Source organism: Salmo trutta, chromosome 1, assembly GCF_901001165.1.
Source record: "Salmo trutta chromosome 1, fSalTru1.1, whole genome shotgun sequence".
Taxonomy (NCBI): Eukaryota; Metazoa; Chordata; class Actinopteri; order Salmoniformes; family Salmonidae; genus Salmo; species Salmo trutta.
In genome coordinates this window covers 3626356-3652742 of record NC_042957.1, presented here as the reverse complement: position 1 = coordinate 3652742, position 26387 = coordinate 3626356, and the positions used below count along the sequence as shown (strand labels likewise).

The window sequence follows — 26387 nt, the reverse complement described above, 5'->3', positions numbered from 1 at the left end:
GATCAGTCTGCATGGTCAATGCAGCACATGGAGAGACTTGTGATCAGTCTTGTGATCAGTCTGCATGGTCAATGCAGCACACAGCTAGTTTGTATTTTCTTAGCAATTTGGTCCTAAATCTTGATAGCCACTAATACTAATGCAAATCGCTAATGCTCAGAGCAAACCTAATTATCTATACAGCCTGATTTAAAAAAAATAAAAATAAAAAGAGTGGGGTAACATCTCACAGCAAGAACTGGCAAATCTGGTGACGTCCATGAAAAGTAGATACTGCAGTACGTAATGCAGCTGGTGGCCACACCAGATACTGACTGTTACTTTTGATTTTGACCCCCCCCCCCCGCCTTTGTTCAGGGACACAGTATTTCATTTCTGTTAGTCACATGTCTGTGGAACTCGTTCAGTTTATGTCTCAGTTGTTGAATATTGTTATGTTCATACAAATATTTACGCATCTTACGTTTGCTGAAAATAAACGCAGTTGACAGTGAGAGGACATTTCTTTTTTTTGCTGAGTTTGGTATGTACAGTACCAGTCAAGAGTTTGGACACACCTACTCGTTCAATGTTTTTTCTTGATTTTTACTATTTTCCATATAGGGGATTGGAAGTTGTCGACAATTACATTGATGGAAGCTACAGTGCCTTGCAAACGTATTCATCCCCCTTGGCATTTTTCCTATTTTGTTGCAATACAACCTGTAATTTAAATAGATTTTTATTTGGATTTCATGTAATGGACAAACACAAAATCGTCCAATTTGGTGAAGTGAAATGAAAAAAAATTACTTGTTTTAAAAATTTTTTTTTTACATTTCAACAGAAAAGTGGTGCGTGCATATGTATTCACCCCCTTTGCTATGACGCCCTTAAATAAGATCTGGTGCAACCAATTACCTCCAGAAGTCACATAATTGGTTAAATAAAGTCCACCTGTGTGCAATCTAAGTGTCACATGATCTCAGTATATATACACCTGTTCGGAAAGGCCCCAGAGTCTGCAACACCACTAAGCAAGGGGTACCACCAAGCAAGCGGCACCATGAAGACCAAGGAGCTCTCCAAACAGGTAGGGAAAGTTGTGGAGAAGTACAGATCAGGGTTGGGTTATAAAAAAATATCCGTAACTTTGAACATCCCACAGAGCACCATTAAATCCATTATTAAAAAATGGAAAGAATATGGCACCACAACAAACCTGCCAAGAGAGGGCCACCCACCAAAACTCACAGACCAGGCAAGGAGGGCATTAATCGGAGAGGCAACAAAGAGACCAAAGATAACCCTGAAGGAGCTGCGAAGCTCCACAGAGGAGATTGGAGTATCTGTCCATAGGTCCACTTTAAGCCGTACACTCCACAGAGCTGGGCTTTACGGAAGAGTGGCCAGAAAAAAGCCATTGCTTAAAGAAAAAAATAAGCAAACACGTTTGGTGTTCACCAAAAGGCATGTGGGAGACACCCCAAACATATGGAAGAAGGTACTCTGGTCAGATGAGACTAAAATTTAGCTTTTTGGCCATCAAGGAAAATGCTATGTCTGGTGCAAACCCAACACCTCTAATCACCCCGAGAAAACCATCCCCACAGTGAAGCATGGTGGTGGCAGCATCATGCTGTGGGGATGTTTTCATTGGCAGGTTCTAGGAAACTGGTCAGAATTGATGGAATGACGGATGGCGTTAAATACAGGGAAATTCTTGAGGGAAATCTGTTTCAGTGTTCCAGAGATTTGAGACTGGGACGGAGGTTCACCTTCCAGTACAACAATGACCCTAAGCATACTGCTAAAGCAACACTCGAGTGGTTTAAGGGGAAACATTTAAATGTCTTGGAATGGCCTAGTCAAAGCCCAGACCTCAATTCAATTGAGAATCTGTGGTATGATTTAAACACTTCTTTGCTGGAGCTGGAAGCTGGAGCAGTTTTGCCTTGAAGAATAGGCAAAAATCCCAGTGGCTAAATTTGCCAGGCTTATGGAGACATATCCCAAGAGACTTGCAGCTGTAATTGCTGAAAAGGTGGCTCTACAAAGTATTGATTTTGGGGGGGTGAATAGTTATGCACACAAGTTTTCTTTTTTTGTCTTATTTCTTGTTTGTTTGACAATAAAAAATATGTTGCATCTTCGAAGTGGTAGGCATGTTGTGTAAATCAAATGATACAACCCCCCCAAAAATCTATTTTAATTCCAGGTTGTAAAGCAACAAAATAGGAACAATGCCATGGGGGGGGGGGTGAAAACTTTTGCAAGCCACTGTATGTCTTGATTGTATTAATACAATCTACAATATTTAAGCTGATCTAAAATAATATATAAAATGTATGTGTTGCCATCCTAGAGTGACGCACAACTCATAAAGCTATTTTGGAAATGTTATTATTAAAAAAAACATAAAACACGGTTCAATACCGTCAATTTATTGTTAAATACAATGATATGATTTTTTACCGTATCGCCCAGCCCTAACATACACACCCACCACAAGACGACAAAACAGTTATGAAATATTTAATAAGCGTCCCTCCCTCATATTGTTTGGGAGGTCAAATATATTTGAAAAGCCCCTAGCTGAGATGTAATATGGTTTAGAGGTGTGGGCTGAGGTACTGGGAGTAGGGAGGGAGGGAGGGAGGGATGGGGAAGTGTAGAAGAGAGAGACAGAGAGTGGTGTGTGTGTGTGTGTATATATAAGGGGGAGGGAGAGGTTTTGAAAGGCCCAGAGAGAGGGAGGGAGGCGTTCTGTGTTCTCCTCCCAAACATCTAGTGTGGGTCTGTGCTGCTCTGTAACAGATGGCTCAGCCTGCATGGAGCGTTCCAATGGTACAGGACAGCAGCATGTTAAAACCCTCTACTGTCATCTCTCTGGAGGGCTCCAATGGTACAGGACAGCATGTTAGAACCCTCTACTGTCATCTCTCTGGAGGGCTCCAATGGTACAGGACAGCAGCATGTTAGAACCCTCTACTGTAATCTCTCCGGAGGGCTCCAATGGTACAGGACAGCAGCATGTTAAAACCCTCTACTGTCATCTCTCTGGAGGGCTCCAATGGTACAGGACAGCAGCATGTTAGAACCCTCTACTGTATTCTCTCTGGAGCGCTCCAATGGTACAGGACAGCAGCATGTTAGAACCCTCTACTGTCATCTCTCTGGAGGGCTCCAATGGTACAGGACAGCATGTTAGAACCCTCTACTGTCATCTCTCTGGAGGGCTCCAATGGTACAGGACAGCATGTTAGAACCCTCTACTGTCATCTCTCTGGAGCGCTCCAATGGTACAGGACAGCAGCATGTTAGAACCCTCTACTGGAATCTCTCTGGAGGGCTCCAATGGTACAGGACAGCAGCATGTTAGAACCCTCTACTGTCATCTCTCTGGAGCGCTCCAATGGTACAGGACAGCATGTTAGAACCCTCTACTGTCATCTCTCTGGAGCGCTCCAATGGTACAGGACAGCATGTTAGAACCCTCTACTGTAATCTCTCTGGAGCGCTCCAATGGTACAGGACAGCAGCATGTTAGAACCCTCTACTGGAATCTCTCTGGAGGGCTCCAATGGTACAGGACAGCAGCATGTTAGAACCCTCTACTGTAATCTCTCCGGAGGGCTCCAATGGTACAGGACAGCAGCATGTTAGAACCCTCTACTGTCATCTCTCTGGAGGGCTCCAATGGTACAGGACAGCAGCATGTTAGAACCCTCTACTGTAATCTCTCTGGAGCGCTCCAATGGTACAGGACAGCAGCATGTTAGAACCCTCTACTGTATTCTCTCTGGAGGGCTCCAATGGTACAGGACAGCAGCATGTTAGAACCCTCTACTGTCATCTCTCTGGAGGGCTCCAATGGTACAGCATGTTAGAACCCTCTACTGTCATCTCTCTGGAGGGCTCCAATGGTACAGGACAGCAGCATGTTAGAACCCTCTACTGTAATCTCTCTGGAGGGCTCCAATGGTACAGGACAGCAGCATGTTAGAACCCTCTACTGTCATCTCTCTGGAGGGCTCCAATGGTACAGCATGTTAGAACCCTCTACTGTCATCTCTCTGGAGGGCTCCAATGGTACAGGACAGCAGCATGTTAGAACCCTCTACTGTATTCTCTCTGGAGGGCTCCAATGGTACAGGACAGCAGCATGTTAGAACCCTCTACTGTCATCTCTCTGGAGGGCTCCAATGGTACAGCATGTTAGAACCCTCTACTGTCATCTCTCTGGAGGGCTCCAATGGTACAGGACAGCAGCATGTTAGAACCCTCTACTGTAATCTCTCTGGAGGGCTCCAATGGTACAGGACAGCAGCATGTTAGAACCCTCTACTGTATTCTCTCTGGAGCGCTCCAATGGTACAGGACAGCAGCATGTTAGAACCCTCTACTGTCATCTCTCTGGAGCGCTCCAATGGTACAGGACAGCATGTTAGAACCCTCTACTGTCATCTCTCTGGATCGCTCCAATGGTACAGGACAGCATGTTAGAACCCTCTACTGTAATCTCTCTGGAGGGCTCCAATGGTACAGGACAGCATGTTAGAACCCTCTACTGTAATCTCTCTGGAGGGCTCCAATGGTACAGGACAGCAGCATGTTAGAACCCTTTACTGTAATCTCTCTGGAGGGCTCCAATGGTACAGGACAGCAGCATGTTAGAACCCTCTACTGTAATCTCTCTGGAGGGCTCCAATGGTACAGGACAGCAGCATGTTAGAACCCTCTACTGTCATCTCTCTGGAGGGCTCCAATGGTACAGGACAGCATGTTAGAACCCTCTACTGTCATCTCTCTGGAGGGCTCCAATGGTACAGGACAGCATGTTAGAACCCTCTACTGTCATCTCTCTGGAGCGCTCCAATGGTACAGGACAGCAGCATGTTAGAACCCTCTACTGGAATCTCTCTGGAGGGCTCCAATGGTACAGGACAGCAGCATGTTAGAACCCTCTACTGTCATCTCTCTGGAGCGCTCCAATGGTACAGGACAGCATGTTAGAACCCTCTACTGTCATCTCTCTGGAGCGCTCCAATGGTACAGGACAGCATGTTAGAACCCTCTACTGTAATCTCTCTGGAGCGCTCCAATGGTACAGGACAGCAGCATGTTAGAACCCTCTACTGGAATCTCTCTGGAGCGCTCCAATGGTACAGGACAGCAGCATGTTAGAACCCTCTACTGTAATCTCTCCGGAGGGCTCCAATGGTACAGGACAGCAGCATGTTAGAACCCTCTACTGTAATCTCTCTGGAGGGCTCCAATGGTACAGGACAGCAGCATGTTAGAACCCTCTACTGTAATCTCTCTGGAGGGCTCCAATGGTACAGGACAGCAGCATGTTAGAACCCTCTACTGTAATCTCTCTGGAGGGCTCCAATGGTACAGGACAGCATGTTAGAACCCTCTACTGTCATCTCTCTGGAGGGCTCCAATGGTACAGGACAGCAGCATGTTAGAACCCTCTACTGTAATCTCTCTGGAGGGCTCCAATGGTACAGGACAGCAGCATGTTAGAACCCTCTACTGTAATCTCTCTGGAGGGCTCCAATGGTACAGGACAGCATGTTAGAACCCTCTACTGTCATCTCTCTGGAGCGCTCCAATGGTACAGGACAGCATGTTAGAACCCTCTACTGTCATCTCTCTGGAGGGCTCCAATGGTACAGGACAGCAGCATGTTAGAACCCTCTACTGTCATCTCTCTGGAGGGCTCCAATGGTACAGCATGTTAGAACCCTCTACTGTCATCTCTCTGGAGGGCTCCAATGGTACAGGACAGCAGCATGTTAGAACCCTCTACTGTAATCTCTCTGGAGGGCTCCAATGGTACAGGACAGCAGCATGTTAGAACCCTCTACTGTATTCTCTCTGGAGCGCTCCAATGGTACAGGACAGCAGCATGTTAGAACACTCTACTGTCATCTCTCTGGAGCGCTCCAATGGTACAGGACAGCAGCATGTTAGAACCCTCTACTGGAATCTCTCTGGAGGGCTCCAATGGTACAGGACAGCAGCATGTTAGAACCCTCTACTGTCATCTCTCTGGAGCGCTCCAATGGTACAGGACAGCATGTTAGAACCCTCTACTGTCATCTCTCTGGAGCGCTCCAATGGTACAGGACAGCATGTTAGAACCCTCTACTGTAATCTCTCTGGAGCGCTCCAATGGTACAGGACAGCAGCATGTTAGAACCCTCTACTGGAATCTCTCTGGAGCGCTCCAATGGTACAGGACAGCAGCATGTTAGAACCCTCTACTGTAATCTCTCCGGAGGGCTCCAATGGTACAGGACAGCAGCATGTTAGAACCCTCTACTGTAATCTCTCTGGAGGGCTCCAATGGTACAGGACAGCAGCATGTTAGAACCCTCTACTGTAATCTCTCTGGAGGGCTCCAATGGTACAGGACAGCATGTTAGAACCCTCTACTGTCATCTCTCTGGAGCGCTCCAATGGTACAGGACAGCAGCATGTTAGAACCCTCTACTGGAATCTCTCTGGAGGGCTCCAATGGTACAGGACAGCAGCATGTTAGAACCCTCTACTGTCATCTCTCTGGAGCGCTCCAATGGTACAGGACAGCATGTTAGAACCCTCTACTGTCATCTCTCTGGATCGCTCCAATGGTACAGGACAGCATGTTAGAACCCTCTACTGTAATCTCTCTGGAGGGCTCCAATGGTACAGGACAGCATGTTAGAACCCTCTACTGTAATCTCTCTGGAGGGCTCCAATGGTACAGGACAGCAGCATGTTAGAACCCTCTACTGTAATCTCTCTGGAGGGCTCCAATGGTACAGGACAGCAGCATGTTAGAACCCTCTACTGTAATCTCTCTGGAGGGCTCCAATGGTACAGGACAGCAGCATGTTAGAACCCTCTACTGTAATCTCTCTGGAGGGCTCCAATGGTACAGGACAGCATGTTAGAACCCTCTACTGTAATCTCTCTGGAGGGCTCCAATGGTACAGGACAGCATGTTAGAACCCTCTACTGTAATCTCTCCGGAGGGCTCCAATGGTACAGGACAGCAGCATGTTAGAACCCTCTACTGTAATCTCTCTGGAGGGCTCCAATGGTACAGGACAGCAGCATGTTAGAACCCTCTACTGTCATCTCTCTGGAGGGCTCCAATGGTACAGGACAGCAGCATGTTAGAACCCTCTACTGTAATCTCTCTGGAGGGCTCCAATGGTACAGGACAGCATGTTAGAACCCTCTACTGTAATCTCTCTGGAGGGCTCCAATGGTACAGGACAGCATGTTAGAACCCTCTACTGTAATCTCTCTGGAGCGCTCCAATGGTACAGGACAGCAGCATGTTAGAACCCTCTACTGTAATCTCTCCGGAGGGCTCCAATGGTACAGGACAGCAGCATGTTGGAATTCTCTACTGTAATTTCTCTGCATTTCTCTCTCTTCCCCTCATCCTCTCCCTCTTCCTCTCTCTCTCTTCTTCTCTCTTCCTCTCTCTCTCTTTCCTTCTCTCTCTCTTCTTCTCTCTTCCTCTCTCTCTCTTCTTCTCTCTTTCCTTCTCTCCCTCTTCCTCTCTCTCTCTTCTTCTCTCTTCCTCTCTCTCTCTCTTCCTCTCTCTCTCTTCCTCTCTCTTCCTCTCTCTCTCTTCCTCTCTCTCTCTTCTTCTCTCTTCCATCCGCCATGTTCCATCATAGTTCAGTAGGTGAGAGAAAGCGTTTGGAAAGATCATCACTTTTTGTAGTATGTTTTTCATTTGCTCTCTGTTTGCCAGTTAGTGAGCTGGCTCATGACTAAGTGACATTTAGATTTCATATGGTGTATAGGTTCAGCTGATCATTGCTGGTAACTGTCTGGGGTTGGCAGGAGTCCTGTGGACAGTCTACAGAGCTGGTGAACCCAGTTACAGGGTTCTGTCCAGTGTCCAGGTGCCACTGAGGGATATGTTTAAGCTCTCTGCATACCCAGCTTCCCCCCAACAACCCCCATTCACTCCCCACCATTCACTCCCCACTGTGCACCCAGCTTCCCCACCATTCACTCCCCACTGTGCACCCAGCTTCCCCCCATATTCACTCCCCACTGTGCACCCAGCTTCCCCCCCATATTCACTCCCCACTGTGCACCCAGCTTCCCCACCATTCACTCCCCACTGTGCACCCAGCTTCCCCCCATATTCACTCCCCACTGTGCACCCAGCTTCCCCACCATTCACTCCCCACTGTGGACCCAGCTTCCCCACCACAGTCCCCTTGTCTACTCCATCCCCACTCCACAGTATCTACAGCCTACAGTATCTGTCTAAGGCAGGGGGGTCACAACCTGTCTCACTGGAAGAGCCCTTTTTTTCCCACACACAACAAAAAAAAGTGTTGAGTGAGCCGCACAATAAATATTTGCCCTTTTCAAGTGCAATACTAGCAATACCGGATATTTAGCACCTCGGATAACAGTCAGATCAAATTACCACAAAATCTGACGTTGAGGATCACAGAGCAGTGGATTCAGCGGCTGTCTGGTGAAGTTGCAGTGAGAATCGAATCTCCTGAACATACTATAAATTCTACAGGAGTGATGTTACTTTTTGATTTCAAAACCTACCAAAGAAGAAAAACATTGTTCTCCAGTGATTCATTGAAATAACCACATCAAGCCCCGCAAGAAATGGGGAAAAATAAAACACACATACAGAAATATTAGAAGCAAACAGATGTAAACAGACTTTCTTATAGCACTCTAACTAAAAAAAACAATGTGTTGTGTTTTTCTTCTTTGGCTGCTTTAGCTTCATTCATCGATAGTTGACCTAACATTCTACAAACATTCGCATTCTAGAATTACAAAAGCATATTTAGCTAGCAACGTCCATAGAAATTCGCTATTACTTGTGCAAATTTTGTTAGAATTGGGCTTCTATTACCAGAATTCTATTTTGTGCGTTTTTTGGCGCCCCCCTTGTGGACTAACTAAGCCGGTATTACCGTAAATCCCGGTGTGAGAGAAGGACGGTATGAGCATATGGATACCGCCAAACCCTAATAATTACTGTAGTGTTTTTTCTGACATTACTGTAGTATCTACTGTAGTGGTTTTTGTTTTATTATCTTTGAGATAGAAGTGGGCGGCTTTCTCCTTGAGGAAACCTACTGGGAAAATAGTAAGAGCAAATGTTCCATATCCTGTAGTTAGGTAGGACTGGAGGCTGAACAGAGTTCAAAGCTTCTTCTCTTTTCTATAACAGGTAGGGAACACAATATACAGTGCATTCAGAAAGTATTCAGACCCCTTCTCTTATTCCACATTTTCTTACGTTACAGCCTTATTCTAAAATGAATTAAATATATAAAAATCCTTATCAATCTACCCCATAATGACGAAGCGAAAACAGGTTTTTATAATTTTTTTGCTTGCAAAGGGTTTTTCTGATTATTTTTTATACATTTGCCCAAATTTTTTAAAACCTGTTCGTTTTGTCTTTATGGGGTATTGTGTGTAGACTGATGATGTTTTAAAAAAAATAAATTATAGAATAAGGCTGTAACGTATGTCACGACTGTCTTGTGAGGATCAGAATGGGTCAGATCAGCTTGGCTGACAGTAACCAGGCCCTCTCTCACCCACGGGGGGGGGGGGGGGGGGGGGGCTGCTGGATGGTTCACACCTTGTTGTAAATTACAGCAGAAGGGGTTTCTTTATTCCCCTCCAGTATGAACAAAGGAATGTCTTTGTTAACAGGTTTTTCCCACTGAAACTCTAACACAGTCAAACGTGAATACTGGAACAATAATTCTAACATAAGAATGCGGGGAATGGTCAGTGGGGAGCTATAGAAAACATTTTGTCTCATTTTGTGACGTCCTCAACTGTATGGACGAAGTACTGTAACTTAAAGTATATCCCCTTTTATCTGTGAAGTTTCCATCCAATACATTGTGCATATAATATGAAACATGATGCAAGTATTTTTGTTAAGATAGTACTGTGATTTTAGATTATTTTATATCTCCTATAAACTGTGCATAGTAAGTAGCCACGCCTGAGTGAGGTCAGAGAGCGTGTCATACTGATGGAACTGTCCCCTTCGGCCAGAGGGCATAAAAGGATTGCTAACAGATATTAACATTAGACCAGGAAACGGGAGGCGGTAGCTACCTGTTTGAAATGGTTGTAACTTTGAACCTCAACACGAGGTGAAGAAATAAACTCACCTTTCTTTAGACCAGAGAGACGGAGAGCTTCAGCTCATGTCCATCGTGGTCCAAATCCTGAATAGTCAACACGAGGTGTAGACGAGAAGCTCACCTCCCAGACAATAACTGAGACAGCTGATTAGCTGTCTTGAGTCATATATCCAGAAAAGCAAATCTAAGTGAGACTATCCTACTACGCTCATCACCAATGGGAACCATCGACACGGCTGGTTATCTTCCAGAGTGAACAACAGTAAAAGATGGGAAAGGGGAGACCCCTTTCGGACAATCAGAGCCATACCGTTTCCTAAGGAGGGCTAGTTCTGACCGAACAAAGGCACTCGCATGTAAATACATTAATGATTTCTTATTCCAAACGGGCGGCGGTTTGTGGGAAAACTATATGATTACTGTGGGAATAGTTCTGAAATGCATTGACAATAAGTGCCTTTTTCTCTCTCTCCATGTCGTTGTGTAAAAAGCCATATTGTGTCAGTCCGCTAAGGACCTTTGTCTCATGTATTAATTGTATGTAATCCTGTTATTATTTAGTTAACTAGTAAATCAGTAATTAACCAATTTGTGTAGTACTGAATCATAAGTAAGGCTGGGATTTTTGCAGATGCAAGGATGTTACAACTGTTCAGAATGATGATATGATAAGAAGTAATGATTAATCAGATTACTTTTTATCGATGTAATAGATATGTCTTATAGAGTTTAATTTGGCAGATGGTAACTCTTCAAACAACCTCTTCCGTGTTGCCCCAAATTCCTAATGAGTTAATTGTTAGATGATTAATTTAAATCAGGTAACAATTAAACATAGTTAGTGGATTAAATAAATAACAGTCAACAGATTAATGAAAGTAAAGTCACGATACGTAACAAAATGTGGAAAAAGTCTGAATACTTTCCGAATGCACTGTACATACACCACATGACCAAACGTATGTGCACACCTGCTCATCGAACATCTCATTCCACAATCATGGGCATTAATATGGAGATGTTGCTATACTGTATGTATACTGAACAACATGTAAAGTGTTGGTCCCATGTTTCATGAGCCGTAATAAAAGATCCCAGAAATGTTCCATACGCACGAAAAGCGTATTTGTCTTTCTCTCAAATTTTATGCAGAAATTTGTTTACATCCCTGTTAGTGAGCATTTCTCCTTGTTAGTGAGTACCTCTCCTCCTTTGTTAAGAAATCCATCCTTCCTGACAGTTGTGGCATATCAAGAAGCTGACTAAACAGCATGATCATTACACAGGTGCACTTTGTGCTGGGGACAATAAAGGGCCACTCTAAAATGTGCAGTTTTGTCACAACACAATGTCTCAAGTTTTGAAGGAGCGTGCAATTGGCATGCTGACTGCAGGAATGGCAACCAGAACGGTTGCCAGAGAATTTAATGTTATTTTCTCTACCAATTTCCTTTTAGAGAATTTGTCAGTACATCCAACCGGCCTCACAACCGCAGGCCAAGTGTAACACGCCAGCCCAGGACCTCCACATTCAGCTTCCTCTCCTGCGGGATCGTCTAAGACCAGCCACTCTCCACAAACCTTCTCAGTGAAACTCCTCCACGTGCTCGTTGTCCTCACTAGAGTCTTGACTTGACTGTAGATTGGCGTCGTAACCCGACTTCAGTGGGAAAATGCTCGCCTTCGATGGCCACTGGCATGCTGGAGAAGTGTGCTCTTTAGGGATGAATCCCGGTTTCAACTGTACCGAGCAGATGGCAAACAGCGTGTATGTTGTTGTTGTGGGCGAGTGGTTTGCTGATGTCAACATTGTGAACAGAGTGCCCCCATGGTGGGGTTATGATATGGGCAGGTATAAGCTATGGACAACAAACGCAATTGGATTTTATCAATGTCAATTTGAATGCACAGAGATACCGTGACGAGATCCTGAGGCCCATTGTCGTGCCATTCATCCGCCGCCATCACCTCATGTTTCAGCATGATAATGTAGAGCCTCATGTCGCAAGGTTCTGTACACAATTCTTGGGAGATGAAAATGTCCCAGTTCTTCCATGCACCGCATACTCACCAGACATGTCACCCATTAAGCCAATATCCAACAACTTTGTACAGCTATTGAAGAGGAGTGGGAACAACATTCCACAGGCCACAACCTGATCAACTCTATGCGAAGGAGATGTGTCACGCTGCATGAGGCAATTGGTGGTCACACCAGATACTGACTGGTTTTCAGATCCACATCCCTATCTTTTTTTTTTTAAGGCATCTATAACCAACAGATGCATATCTGTATTCCCAGTCATGTGAAATAAATAGATTTCCTCATGTGAAATCTTTGAAATTGTTGCATGTTGCGTTTTTATATTTTTGTTCAGTGTACAGACATGGTATTGTTGCTATATTTACATTGGTTGATCTTTTGCTTTGATCGTTTTCACATGCAGCCAAACATGGACCTTCATCAAACGAATGTCCCTGGGCATAACTTCTGACATTTTGTTCATTCATCAACTAGACTTTTGATGTTTCCTCCAATCACAAACAAGACTTTTGATACTGTATTTCCACCAATCACAAATGTGACTTTTCACATTTTCGTCCCCAATCACAAATTAAACTTTTAACCATTTGTCCAATCACATCCCATTAATTGTACACCCGTTGTGTTTTCTGGCCAATCAGAGCTGCCAGAGAACTGGACAGACACCAAGGAGACCCTATTGGAAGGGATGGTCTTCCAGGTCAAGTACCTGGGGATGACTCTGGTGGGACAGCCTAAAGGAGAGGACATGGCTGCTGCTGCTATACACAGGATAGTCTCTACGGTGAGTTAGGGTGTGTGTGGGCGAGTCTCTGTCTGTCTGTCTGTCTGTCTGTCTGTCTGTCTGTCTGTCTGTCTGTCTGTCTGTCTGTCTGTCTGTCTGTCTGTCTGTCTGTCTGTCTGTGTCTCGTCCCGTCCCGGTTGCCTGTCTGTGCATTCAGAGTAGTATGATAGTCCATAGTTTATTGACTAAGACATATTAGCGCCTTGGGTTTGAGAAAAGTGCTTTACAAATGTATTTATTATTATTATAATATTCACACAGTCTACTAATCCTTTTCAGCTGAACAGATTACATCCTGTGTTGATTTGATGGCCTCATAAGATATTCTGATTCCAAGCATTCTGCTGGTGCTCTGGTCTGACTGATCCAGACAGTATTACAATGTTAGCATGAAGGTCAGTTTGGTCATATTGGAAACACAAGTGAGTCCAGGATTATCTGTCAGCAGCCCAATGTGCTCCAGTCACAACATAACTACACGACACCACATGACATCACACACACACCAACTTAACAGCACAACACAGCAACCTTGCAACTCAAGGGTTGTCTGTCTGTCTGTCTGTCTGTCTGTCTGTCTGTCTGTCTGTCTGACAACCTAACAGACAGACAACCTGTCTGTCTACATTAATTCACCAAACCATTAATTTTACACTAGGCTGTTTTACTTTTTGTATTTTTGTATTATGTTTTCTAAAGCTATAATCAAACTGTTATTTCTATAACCACCTACTGGGACAAATACACATGAAAGCATTTAAATAACCCCCAATTTTGTTTTCTCTTTCTCTCTCTGTCTCTCTCTCTCTCTACCATTCACTACTCACCACTCCTCAATACACAATATACACACAACTCAATAAAACCCCCAGCCAGACCTGCCGGCTGGAGTAAGATTCAGTTGATTTAGTGTAGAGGGAGAAATAACACCAGAAGTCAATTGTCTCCCAGTTCCCTTGGAAACCAAGCATTCTGAATAGTGTTATTATGATAATTGTTTGCCAGTCATTTTCTATCAGCTGAGGTTACATCTAAACCCAGGGACTGAACCTGGCAGAAAAAAATACTTTAATAATGACAGTAAAGAAACACCCGCAGTTTTAAAACAACATCCTCACTTCTCGTTATAACACTATTGTCTCCATCTCTGATTTTACATATGCTTTGTTAAAATACTGTTCGCTCCATGATACTGTTAGTGTCTACAGGGAGGAGGCCTGGTGGTGTCTCCAGGGAGGAGGCCTGGTGGTGTCTCCAGGGAGGAGGCCTGGTGGTGTCTCCAGGGAGGAGGCCTGGTGGTGTCTCCAGGGAGGAGGCCTGGTGGTGTCTCCAGGGAGGAGGCCTGGTGGTGTCTCCAGGGAGGAGGCCTGGTGGTGTCTCCAGGGAGGAGGCCTGGTGGTGTCTCCAGGGAGGAGGCCTGGTGGTGTCTCCAGGGAGGAGGCCTGTTGGTGTCTCCAGGGAGGAGGCCTGTTGGTGTCTCCAGGGAGGAGGCCTGTTGGTGTCTCCAGGGAGGAGGCCTGTTGGTGTCTCCAGGGAGGAGGCCTGTTGGTGTCTCCAGGGAGGAGGCTTGTTTGCTCCATGATACTGTTAGTGTCTCCAGGGAGGAAGCCTGTTGGTGTCTCCAGGGAGGAGGCCTGTTGGTGTCCCAGGGAGGAGGCCTGTTGGTGTCTCCAGGGAGGAGGCCTGTTGGTGTCTCCAGGGAGGAGGCCCTGTTGGTGTCTCCAGGGAGGAGGCCTGTTGGTGTCTCCAGGGAGGAGGCCTGTTGGTGTCTCCAGGGAGGAGGCCTGTGGTGTCTCCAGGGAGGAGGCCTGTTGGTGTCTCCAGGGAGGAGGCCTGGTAGTGTCTACAGGGAGGAGGCCTGTTGGCGTCTCCAGGGAGGAGGCCTGTTAGCTCCATGATACTGTTGGTGTCTCCAGGGAGGAGGCCTGTTGGTGTCTCCAGGGAGGAGGCCTGGTAGTGTCTCCAGGGAGGAGGCCTGGTAGTGTCTACAGGGAGGAGGCCTGGTGGTGTCTACAGGGAGGAGGCCTGGTGGTGTCTACAGGGAGGAGACCTACCTGGTGGTGTCTACAGGGAGGAGACCTACCTGGTGGTGTCTACAGGGAGGAGGCCTGTTGGTGTCTACAGGGAGGAGGCCTGTTGGTGTCTACAGGGAGGAGGCCTGTTGGTGTCTACAGGGAGGAGGCCTGTTGGCGTCTACAGGGAGGAGGCCTGGTAGTGTCTCCAGGGAGGAGGCCTGTTAGCTCCATGATACTGTTAGTGTCTCCAGGGAGGAGGCCTGGTAGTGTCTCCAGGGAGGAGGCCTGTTAGCTTCATGATGCTGTTAGTTTCTCCAGGGAGGAGGCCTGGTAGTGTCTCCAGGGAGGAGGCCTGTTAGCTCCATGATGCTGTTAGTGTCTCCAGGGAGGAGGCCACACCAGAAGAGGAAGATGAGATGGCACCATTCACATCGTCCTTGACAAGTCCTCTCGTCTCTTCCTCTCCTCTCTGTCTCCTCTCCTCCACTCTTCCTTTCTTCATCTCTTCCTCTCTGCCTTTCCTCCTCTCCTTCTGTCCTCTCCTGTCCTCTCCTGTCCTCTCTCTCCTCTCCTCCTCTCTTCCCTCTCCTCCTCTCTTCCTCTCTCTTCTCTCCTCCTCTTCCTCTCTTCTCCTCTCTTCCTCTTCTCCTCTCTTCCTCTTTTCCTCTCCTCTCCTAGCTACTCCCTATATAGTGCACTACTATCAAAATGGTGGCTACTCCCTATATAGTGCACTACTTTCAAAATGGTGGCTACTCCCTATGTGGTGCACTAAATGTTTAGTGAAGTATATGGAATAGGATGTGATCGTGGACACAGCCAGATTATAATTCCCTCTTGTGTGTGTTTGCGTCATCCCAGGCCCGGGCCAGTGCTAAGAAGTTCCGTAAGGTGACCCTGACCATCTCTCCTAAAGGAATCATCATCACAGACACAGAGACACTGGACCTCATAGAGAACGTCTCCATATACAGGTAAACAATTTGACATCATAGAGAACATCTCCATATACAGGTAAACAATATGACGTCATAGAGAACATCTCCGTATACAGGTAAACAATATGACGTCATAGAGAATGTCTCCATATACAGGTAAACAATATGACATCATAATGACCTCATAGAGAATGTCTCCATATACAGGTAAACAATATGACGTCATAGAGAATGTCTCCATATACAGGTAAACAATATGACATCATAATGACCTCATAGAGAATGTCTCCATATACAGGTAAACAATATGACATCATAGAGAATGTCTCCATATACAGGTAAACAATATGACATCATAATGACCTCATAGAGAATGTCTCCATATACAGGTAAACAATATGACGTCATAGAGAATGTCTCCATATACAGGTAAACAATATGACATCATAATGACCTCATAGAGAACGTCTCCGTATACAGGTAAACAATATGACATCATAGAGAATGTCTCCATATACAGGTAAACAATATGACATCATAATGACCTCATAGAGAATGTCTCCATATACAGGTAAACAATATGACATCATAATGACATCATAGAGAATGTCTCCATACACAGGTAAACAATATGACATCATAATGACCTCATAGATAATGTCTCCATATACAGGTAAACAATATGACATCATAGAGAATGTCTCCATATACAGGTAAACAATATGACATCATAATGACCTCATAGAGAACGTCTCCATATACAGGTAAACAATATGACGTCATAGAGAATGTCTCCATATACAGGTAAACAATATGACATCATAATGACCTCATAGAGAATGTCTCCATATACAGGTAAACAATATGACATCATAATGACCTCATAGAGAATGTTTCCATATACAGGTAAACAATATGACATCATAATGACCTCATAGAGAACGTCTCCATATACAGGTAAACAATATGACATCATAATGACATCATAGAGAACGTCTCCATATACAGGTAAACAATATGACATCATAATGACCTCATAGAGAATGTCTCCATATACAGGTAAACAATATGACATAATGACATCATAGTGTTTCCATATACAGGTAAACAATACGACATCATAATGACCTCATAGAGAATGTCTCCATATACAGGTAAACAATATGACATCATAATGACATCAGAGAACGTCTCCATATACAGGTAAACAATACGACATCATAATGACATCATAGAGAACATCTCAACTCAGTAGGGTCTCAGCTCAGTAGGGTCTCAGCTCAGTAGGGTCTCAACTCAGTAGGGTCTCAGCTCAGTAGGGTCTCAGCCCAGTAGGGCCTCAGCTCAGTAGGGTCTCAGCCCAGTAGGGTCTCAGCCCAGTAGGGTCTCAGCCCAGTAGGGTCTCAGCTCAGTAGGGTCTCAGCCCAGTAGGGTCTCAGCTCAGTAGCAATAAGCAGAGGGAGCCCTCCAGTAGCTTGGCCAGTCTGTGTTCCAAATGGCAACCTATTCCCTATAGTGCACAACTTTTAACCAAAGCCCACACTATGGGGAATAGGGTGCTATTACGCTGTATGGTTCCGTGCTACACACTAATGGGGCGTCGAGTAGCCTAGTGGTTAGAGCATTGGGCCAGTAACCGCAAGGTTGCTAGATCGAATCCCCGAGCTGACAAGGTAAAAATTTGTCGTTCTGCCCCTGAGCAAGGCAGTTAACCCACTGTTCCCCCGGGCGCCATGGATGTCGATTAAGGCCGCCCCCCTCTGATTCAGAGTGGTTGGGATAAATACGGAAGACGCATTTCAGTTGGGCAACTAACTAGATTTTCCCCTAATCCATCCTGTTGATCACAATGCATTCGGAAAGTATTCAGACCCCTTGACTTTTCCATATTTTGTTACGTTACAGCCTTATTCTAAAATATATTAAATTGTTTTTTCCCCCTCATCAATCTACACACAATACCTCATAATGACAAAGCAAAAACAGGTTTTTAGAAATGTGTGCAAATTTATAAAAATAAAAACATGAAATATCACATTTACATAAGTATTCAGCCCCTTTACTCAGTACTTTATTGAAGCACCTTTGGCAGTGATTACAGCTACGAGTCATCTTGGATATGATGCTACAAGCTTGGCACACCTGTATTTGGGGAGTTTCCCATTCTTCTCTGCAGATCCTCTCAAACTTTGTCAGGTTGGATGGGGAGCGTCGCTGCACAGTTATTTTCAGGTATCTCCAAAGATGATCGATCGGGATCAAGTCTGGGCTCTGGCTGGGCCACTCAAGAACATTCAGAGACTTGTCCCGAAGCCACTCCTGCGTTGTCTTGGCTGTGTGCTTAGGGTCGTTGTCCTTGGAAGGTGAACCTTCGCCCCCAGTCTAAGGTCCTGAGCACTCTGGAGCAGGTTTTCATCAAGGCTCTCTCTGTACTTTGCTCTGTTCATCTTTCCCTTGATCCTGACTAGTCTCCCAGCCGCTGAATAACATTCCCACAGGATGATGCAGCCACCACCACGCTTCACCGTAGGGATGGTGCCAGGTTTCCTCCAGACGTGACGCTTGGCATTCAGGCCAAAGAGTTCAATCTTGGTGTTACGAACCCCTTTGGCCCTGCAGTCTAGGGGGAATGGAAATGAGACCCGTAACATATCTCATGCAAATCATAACAGTGAAAAGGAACAGTGAGAACTTAAAGAAATCCACAGACAACTTAAACCTACCGTCAAACACTTTCGGTTTATTGTAAAACACACGGTAATGGGGAAAAAAGGGGCTGATCTGGACCCAAGGAAAGAAATAATAAATATCCAAAAACCCCTAAGCTAGTCTTGCCTGCTTCAAGAACAGCTAGCTAACTAACCAATAAAATACCGTGGGTGGTCCGCCCAGTTCTAACTAGGGTACTTAGACAACGTTTTCCTACGGGTAATGTAGGCCCATGGGCGACTTGGCTGGTTATCCCCTTTTCCCACCAACAAACAAACAGTAATAAACCACAACAATACATACTCACAGGACAACAGACAAAGTGAGATGTAGGCACAAAAACAAAAAGAGTGGTAGCTCCAGAGACAACTGATTGGGTTTCTTTTAAACCAAGGGAAAGGGGATGTGATTGGGTAAGGGAAAATGAGCAGGTGTGTCTTCAGATTGGCGACTGATTGGCAACTGATGACTGGCACCTGTGACTAGAGCAGAAGGAGAGGAAACAAATACACACAGGATACCTGTATCCATAACACTTGGTTTCATCAGAGCAGAGAATCTTGTTTTTCATTTTCTGAGAGTCCTTTAACCCCAAGGGGGATGTCATGTGCCTTTTACTGAGGAGTGGCTTCCGTCTGGCCACTCTACCATAAAGGCCTGATTGGTAGAGTGCTGCAGAGATGGTTGTCTTTCTGGAAGGTTCTCCCACCTCCACAGAGGAACTCTGGAGCTCTGTCAGAGTGACCATCGGGTTCTTGGTCACCTCCCTGACCAAGGTCCTTTTCTCCCTATTGCTCAGTTTGGCCGGGCTGCCAGCTCTAGGAAGAATCTTGGTGGTTCTAAACTTCTTCCATTTAAGGATGATTGAGGCCACTGTGTTCTTGGTACCCTTCCCCAGATCTGTGCCTCGACACAATCCTGTCTCGGAGCTTTACGGACAATTCCTTCGACCTCATGACTTGGTTTTTGCTCTGACATGCACTGTCAACTGTGGGACCTTATATAGACAGGCATGTGCCTTTCCAAATCATGTCCAATCAATTCAATTTACCACAGGTGGACTCTAATCAAGTTTTAAAAACATCTCAAGGATGATCAATGGAAACAGGATGCACCTGAGCTCAATTTCAAGTCTCATAGCAAAGGGTCTGAATACTTTATGTAAATAAGTTAACCCTATCCCTAACCCTGTCCGTAACCCTATCTCTAACCCTAAATGCGTGTGTATATGGTGATTAATATGTTGGGGTGAATTAAAATGCAAATCAATTTAGAACATTTTTGACATGCGTTTTTCTGAATTTTTTTGTTTTTATTTTGTCTCTCACTGTTCAAATAAACCTACCATTAACATTATAGACTGATAATTTCTTTGTCAGTGGGCAAACGTACAAAATCAGCAGCGGATCAAATACTTTTTTCCCTCACTGTAGAGGGTCAGTTCCAATACCATATTTACAATGTGCAGGGATACTGGAGTGATGGAGGAAGATACAGTGTGCTCCAAAAGTATTGGGACAGTGACACGTGTTGTTGTTTTGGCTCTGTACTCCAGCACTTTGGATTTGAAATGATACAATAACTATGAGGTTAAAGTGCAGACTGTCAGCTTTGATGGTATTTTCATCCATATTGGGTGAACCGTTTAGAAATTACAGCACTTTTTGTACATAGTCCCCCTATTTTAGGGGACCAAAAATATTGGGGCAACTTCACTTATAGGTGTATTTAACAGACCTGGTCAGAAAATAGTTGTATTTTGTAGTTTATTTGAAAATACCAACTTTTAATATACTCAAGGTAGTCTAATATAGTTATATATATATATATATATATATTTATTTGATATTCAAATGTGCCCATTACAGAAATCTGGGTGCACTGAACACACATCACTACTTAACAGGAGAGACATTTGAACGTAAAAAAAATAAGTTTTTCATCAAAATGCGTTTTTAGGCAGAAATGCCTTCTTGAACATGTGAACTTTCATGTGCCTTAATAACAAACTTATATGTAATCTGTAAATATACACATAAAATCTGAAATCCCTAAACTGACATGGAGAAAATACTGGTTGAGATAATGAGGGGGTTGGGACATTCACTCAATGCTTCTCTGTCGAATGGAACACTCTGCTCTTTGCTACCGCGGATATTTGAACCATCTATTGTATTTACTAATACTTTCATCATGGACTACATGCAAAGTGTAGGTAGCTACAGCTTTCAATACCAGTGTTGTCCTGAATACAGCTGCTGGTATTATTAACAAAGCTGTTTTCAGTGGCTAAAGCAGTTTGGGGTGGTTGGAAGCCGAGTGCGAAGAATTATTTTGAAAGGTGTTTCAGTCTGCCGTCGGTGAATCATCATAATCCATACAACGGTAAGAGTCTACAGTTAAAATACCAAGATATCTACATGTACATACGTTATTGTCTCAACTGTAAATGTCAAAAAGTAATTTTCATTGCTATCTATATAGCTAGCTAGAAAGTTATAGCTTGCTTCGTTACGCAACATTTACATTACAGTCATTTAGCAGACCCTCTTATCCAGAGCGACTTACAGTAGTGAATACATACATTTCATTTTATGCATTTTTTTTCTTTTTTGTACTGGCCCCCCGTGGGAATCAAACCCACAACCCTGGCATTGCACACACCATGCTGGCGTTGCAAACACCATGCTCTACCAACTGAGCCACAGGGAAGGCCAGATGGCTCGTTGCGGGACGAAGCAACGTTAAGACAGCTAGTTGAGCTGGCCAGTTGCATTCTGCTGTTGATGTTGATTGCTGATGTGCTAAGCCAGTGTTTCCCAACCAGGGACCACAGGGAGTACGTGAGAAAACTCATGAGACCATAGGGTTACTGGTAAAATGCACATGAGGGGGTTACTTCAGCGGTACTCCGGGCAGATCAAAATGTACTTGGTGGTGCATTAACCGAAAAAGGTTGGAAACCACTGTGCTAAATCATGCATGAGATGTTTATCTTTTTCATGTTTGTCATGTTTAACTAGCTAGCTAACGCTACTGAGAATAGTCACTGTGGTGCGAATGCTAATCAAACCCCATTTTATGTTATAGGGACACATGCCAATTGTGAAATGATAGCTAGCTAGCTCGCTATTGGATTATAGATTTCAAGGTCATTTTTTTGCATGTTCCAACTAGCTGGCTAGCTAGATGAATACCATTTACATTCAGCCAGCTGGTAATTATGAAGCTAAATGTTTGCCAAATCTAGCAAATTATCTTGTGTCTGCATTGCCATTGTTGGGCTGAAGGCAGGTTAAGTGTTAAGTGTGTACTTGCCATTTTAGTACAGCTCTAGCATTCAACAGGCTATATGACATGAATATATGACATGAATATGACATGAATTCATGTTTTAACCTATTCTCCTGGAATTTGACTTTCAGCATAAACCTGCTCTCTGTCACCAGTACAAGGAGATGATCGAGGGTGAACGAGCAACACTTCAGGTATTTTGTCTTTGTACTTTGAGCTTATTAGTTGAACTTGGGAGTCAATTAATGTTATTGCTGGTATGTTAAGGTTTTAATAGACTGTTTTACTCCTTAACAGCTTTAATTGTCTGAAGCCTGGTGTTGTTGTGGCCAAGGAGCTTTCATTCATATGGAACCAGGTTTCAGCTGCTGTGCAATGTTGACGTCCTTCCTCACAGAGAGGTGAAAACATCCCCCGGACTGGACACAACCTAGCAAACATATTTTTTTTTCAGAAGATCAAGACTTTTGCAATGAAAAGGCCATGGATGTTACATGTCCTGGTCCAAAGGTCAGGACAGAAATATGCTCTCAAGCTTGATTCATTTGTTCATATCATAACCTGAACCAAAGTTACTCAAAGGATCTGATGACATGGGCCTCGGTCTAGATAGTGTTTTTACCTTCATGTGTTTTCAGTGTTTCCTACTATCATTAGCATTTGAAGTTAATAAAGTATTTTATTGTTAAAATGTTTGCTTTGTTTTTTGTATTTTTTAAGCACTACCTCACTGCTTTACCACATGGCCACAGTCACATGTGTTCCAATGTGAATTTAAATCAAAGTTTATTTGTCACGTGCGCTGAATACAACAGGTGTAGACCTTACAGTGAAATGCTTACTTACAGGCTCTAACCAATAGTGCAAAAAAGGTATTAAGTGAACAATAGGTAGGTAAAGAAATAAAAACAACAGTAAAAAGACAGTGAAAAATAACAGTAGAGAGGCTATAAAAGTAGCGAGGCTACTGGTTAGTCAGGCTGATTGAGGTAGTATGTACATGTAGATATGTTTAAAGTGACTATGCATATATGATGAACAGAGAGTAGCAGTAGCGTAAAAGAGGGGGTGGTGGGTGGCGGGACACAATGCAGATAGCCGGGTTATTTAAGTGATGAGTGGGTCTAAGGCTTTAGAGGGTGTGCTAAACGAGCTGTAAATAAAGAACAGCATTGTAGATGTGAAAAGGTTATCTTTATTATACAACAATAATACTGTGAATGGTTTGCCTAATGGTTTACTGTGGTGAGATTAATATTCAGAGAATCCATTTTTGGCAATTTGGTGAAAGCATTCCTTTTCTAAATGATATGCTTCCAAAGGATTAATGTAGAGCAAGTGTGAAAATCACAGCAAAATGTTTAAATGCCCTTTTTCTTCTAAATGGGATTATAAGTGTATCCATTTTTTAAAGCAGCATTACTTCCCCATGTTTCCTCCAACTACAGTGATATTTGATTTAATAGGATCCTAATTAGCTGATGCTAATGGCGACAGCTGGTCTTACTGGGGTCTGACACACAAAAAGAACAGAATACAAGGACTTGACAATTTACTTCCCTTTATGTAAATTGCCATTTTGAAGCTCTGAGTCTATACATTTTTCCAATGTAAAAACACAATTTCAGATGTTGGAACATAAAACTGAAAAGATCTGGTGGGTTACAAATACAGGTCTCAGAAAAATAAACAATATTTGGAAGTATATTTGAGTAAATACTATAACTTCTAAAAAGTTATACTTTTGACTCATCTGTCCAACGAACATTCTTCCAAGACTCTTGATGATCATGCAGGTGCTTTTTGGCAAAACTTGAGTCAACTTTTTGGATGAGATGAGACCTGTTATGTCTGGTGAAAACCAAACACTGCATTCCACAGTAAGAACCTCATACCAACAGTCAAGCATGGTGGTGGTAGTGGGATGGTTTGGGGATGCTTTACTGCCTAATAGAAGGAAGCATGAATTATGTTCTGTATCAGAGAATTCTAGACGAGAATGTCAGGCCATCTGTCTGTAAGCTGAAGAGCAGCTGGGTCATGCTGCAAGACAATGATCCAAAACACACAATCAAGTCTACATGAAAATGGTTACAATAAGCAACAAATTGGAAGTTTTGTAATGGCCTAGACTTTTAAAATGAGCAGTATAAGTTAATGTTTGAACATCTTGGCCATGTTCTGTTATAATCTCAACCCGGCACAGCCAGAAGAGGACTGGCCACCCCTCAGAGCCTGGTTCCTCTCTAGGTTTCTTCCTAGGTTCCTACCTTTCTAGGTAGTTTTTTCCAAGCCACCGTGCTTCTACATCTGTACTGCTTGTTGTTTGGGGTTTTAGGCTGGATTTCTGTATAGCACTTTGTGACATCGGCTGATGTAAAAAGGGCTTTATAAATACATTTGGTTGATTGATGCTTGAAAACCTGCAAATGTCACTGAGTTAAAGCAGTTCTGCATGTATGAGTGGACCAAAATTCCTCCACAGCGATGTGAGAGACTGAACAATTACAGGAAGTGTTTGATTGGAGCCATTGCAGCTAAAGGTGGCACAACCAGTTACTGAGTAGAACGGGGCAATTACTTTTTTGGGAGTTGCATAACTTTGCTAATTAAATAAATAAAATATTAAATATAAATAAAATATAATTTTTGTGTTATTTGTAAACTCAGGTTCCCTTTATCTAATATGAACTTTTTGTTGAAGATCTGATAACATTCAGTGTTAAAAACATGCAAAAATAGAGAAAATCAGAAAGGGGGCAAATACTTTTTCACGGCTCTGTATTTAACCCCTTCTTTTTGTTACTAAACAGTCTCCATATACAGTGAGGGAAAAAAGTATTTGATCCCCTGCTGATTTTGTACGTTTGCCCACTGACAAAGAAATGATCAGTCTATAATTTTAATGGTAGGTTTATTTGAACAGTGAGAGACAGAATAACAACAAAAAAATCCAGAAAAACGCATGTCAAAAATGTTATAAATTGATTTGCAATTTAATGAGGGAAATAAGTATTTGACCCCTCTGCAAAACATGACTTAGTACTTGGTGGCAAAACCCTTGTTGGCAATCACAGAGGTCAGACGTTTCTTGTAGTTGGCCACCAGGTTTGCAAACATCTCAGGAGGGATTTTGTCCCACTCCTCTTTGCAGATCTTCTCCAAGTCATTAAGGTTTCGAGGCTGACGTTTGGCAACTCGAACCTTCAGCTCCCTCCACAGATTTTCTATGGGATTAAGGTCTGGAGACTGGCTAGGCCACTCCAGGACCTTAATGTGCTTCTTCGTGAGCCACTCCTTTGTTGCCTTGGCCGTGTGTTTTGGGTCATTGTCATGCTGGAATACCCATCCACGACCCATTTTCAATGCCCTGGCTGAGGGAAGGAGGTTCACACCCAAGATTTGACGGTACATGGCCCTGTCCATCGTCCCTTTGATGCGGTGAGGTTGTCCTGTCCCCTTAGCAGAAAAATACCCCCAAAGCATAATGTTTCCACCTCCATGTTTGACGGTGGGGATGGTGTTCTTGGGGTCATAGGCAGCATTCCTCCTCCTCCAAACACGGCAAGTTGAGTTGATGCCAAAGAGCTCCATTTTGGTCTCATCTGACCACAACACTTTCACCCAGTTGTCCTCTGAATCATTCAGATGTTCATTGGCAAACTTCAGACGGGCATGTATATGTGCTTTCTTGAGCAGGGGGACCTTGCGGGCGCTGCAGGATTTCAGTCCTTCATGGCGTAGTGTGTTACCAATTGTTTTCTTGGTGACTATGGTCCAAGCTGCCTTGAGATCATTGACAAGATCCTCCCTTGTAGTTCTGGGCTGATTCCTCACCGTTCTCATGATCATTACAACTCCACGAGGTGAGATCTTGCATGGAGCCCCAGGCCGAGGGAGATTGACAGTTCTTTTGTGTTTCTTCCATTTGCGAATAATCGCACCAACTGTTGTCACCTTCTCACCAAGCTGCTTGGCGATGGTCTTGTAGCCCATTCCAGCCTTGTGTAGGTCTACAATCTTGTTCCTGACATCCTTGGAGAGCTCTTTGGTCTTGGCCATGGTGGAGAGTTTGGAATCTGATTGATTGATTGCTTCTGTGGACAGGTGTCTTTTATACAGGTAACAAACTGAGATTAGGAGCACTTCCTTTATGAGTGTGGCACCACACTACCAGGTCTCTGACCTCCTCCCTGTAGGCTGACTCATCGCCGTCCGTGATCAGTCCTACCACCGTTGTGTCGTCAGCAAACTTAATGATTGTGTTGTAGTCGTCATGCAATCATCGGTGAACAGGGAGTAAAGGAGGGGACTAAGCACACAGCCCTGTGGGGCCCTCGTGTTGGGCGTCAGTGTGGCGGAGGTGATGTTGCCTACCCTCACCATCTGAGGTCGGCCCGTCAGAAAGTCCAGGATCCAGTTGCAGAGGGAGATGTTCAGTCCTCGGGTACT

At 44.1% G+C, this 26387-nt stretch overlaps 1 protein-coding gene across 2 annotated transcripts in view; it reads left to right on the top strand.

Moving 5' to 3' along the window:
• LOC115149722 (low density lipoprotein receptor adapter protein 1) overlaps nucleotides 1–26387 on the top strand; it is a 103773-nt gene that overhangs the window by 37646 nt on the left and 39740 nt on the right. For both annotated transcript variants that reach the window (XM_029692659.1, XM_029692622.1), the window contains exons 2-3: nucleotides 12837–12979; nucleotides 15856–15968. In XM_029692659.1, coding sequence (XP_029548519.1) covers nucleotides 12837–12979; nucleotides 15856–15968 — 256 coding nt within the window. The remainder of the gene's footprint in view (nucleotides 1–12836; nucleotides 12980–15855; nucleotides 15969–26387) is intronic.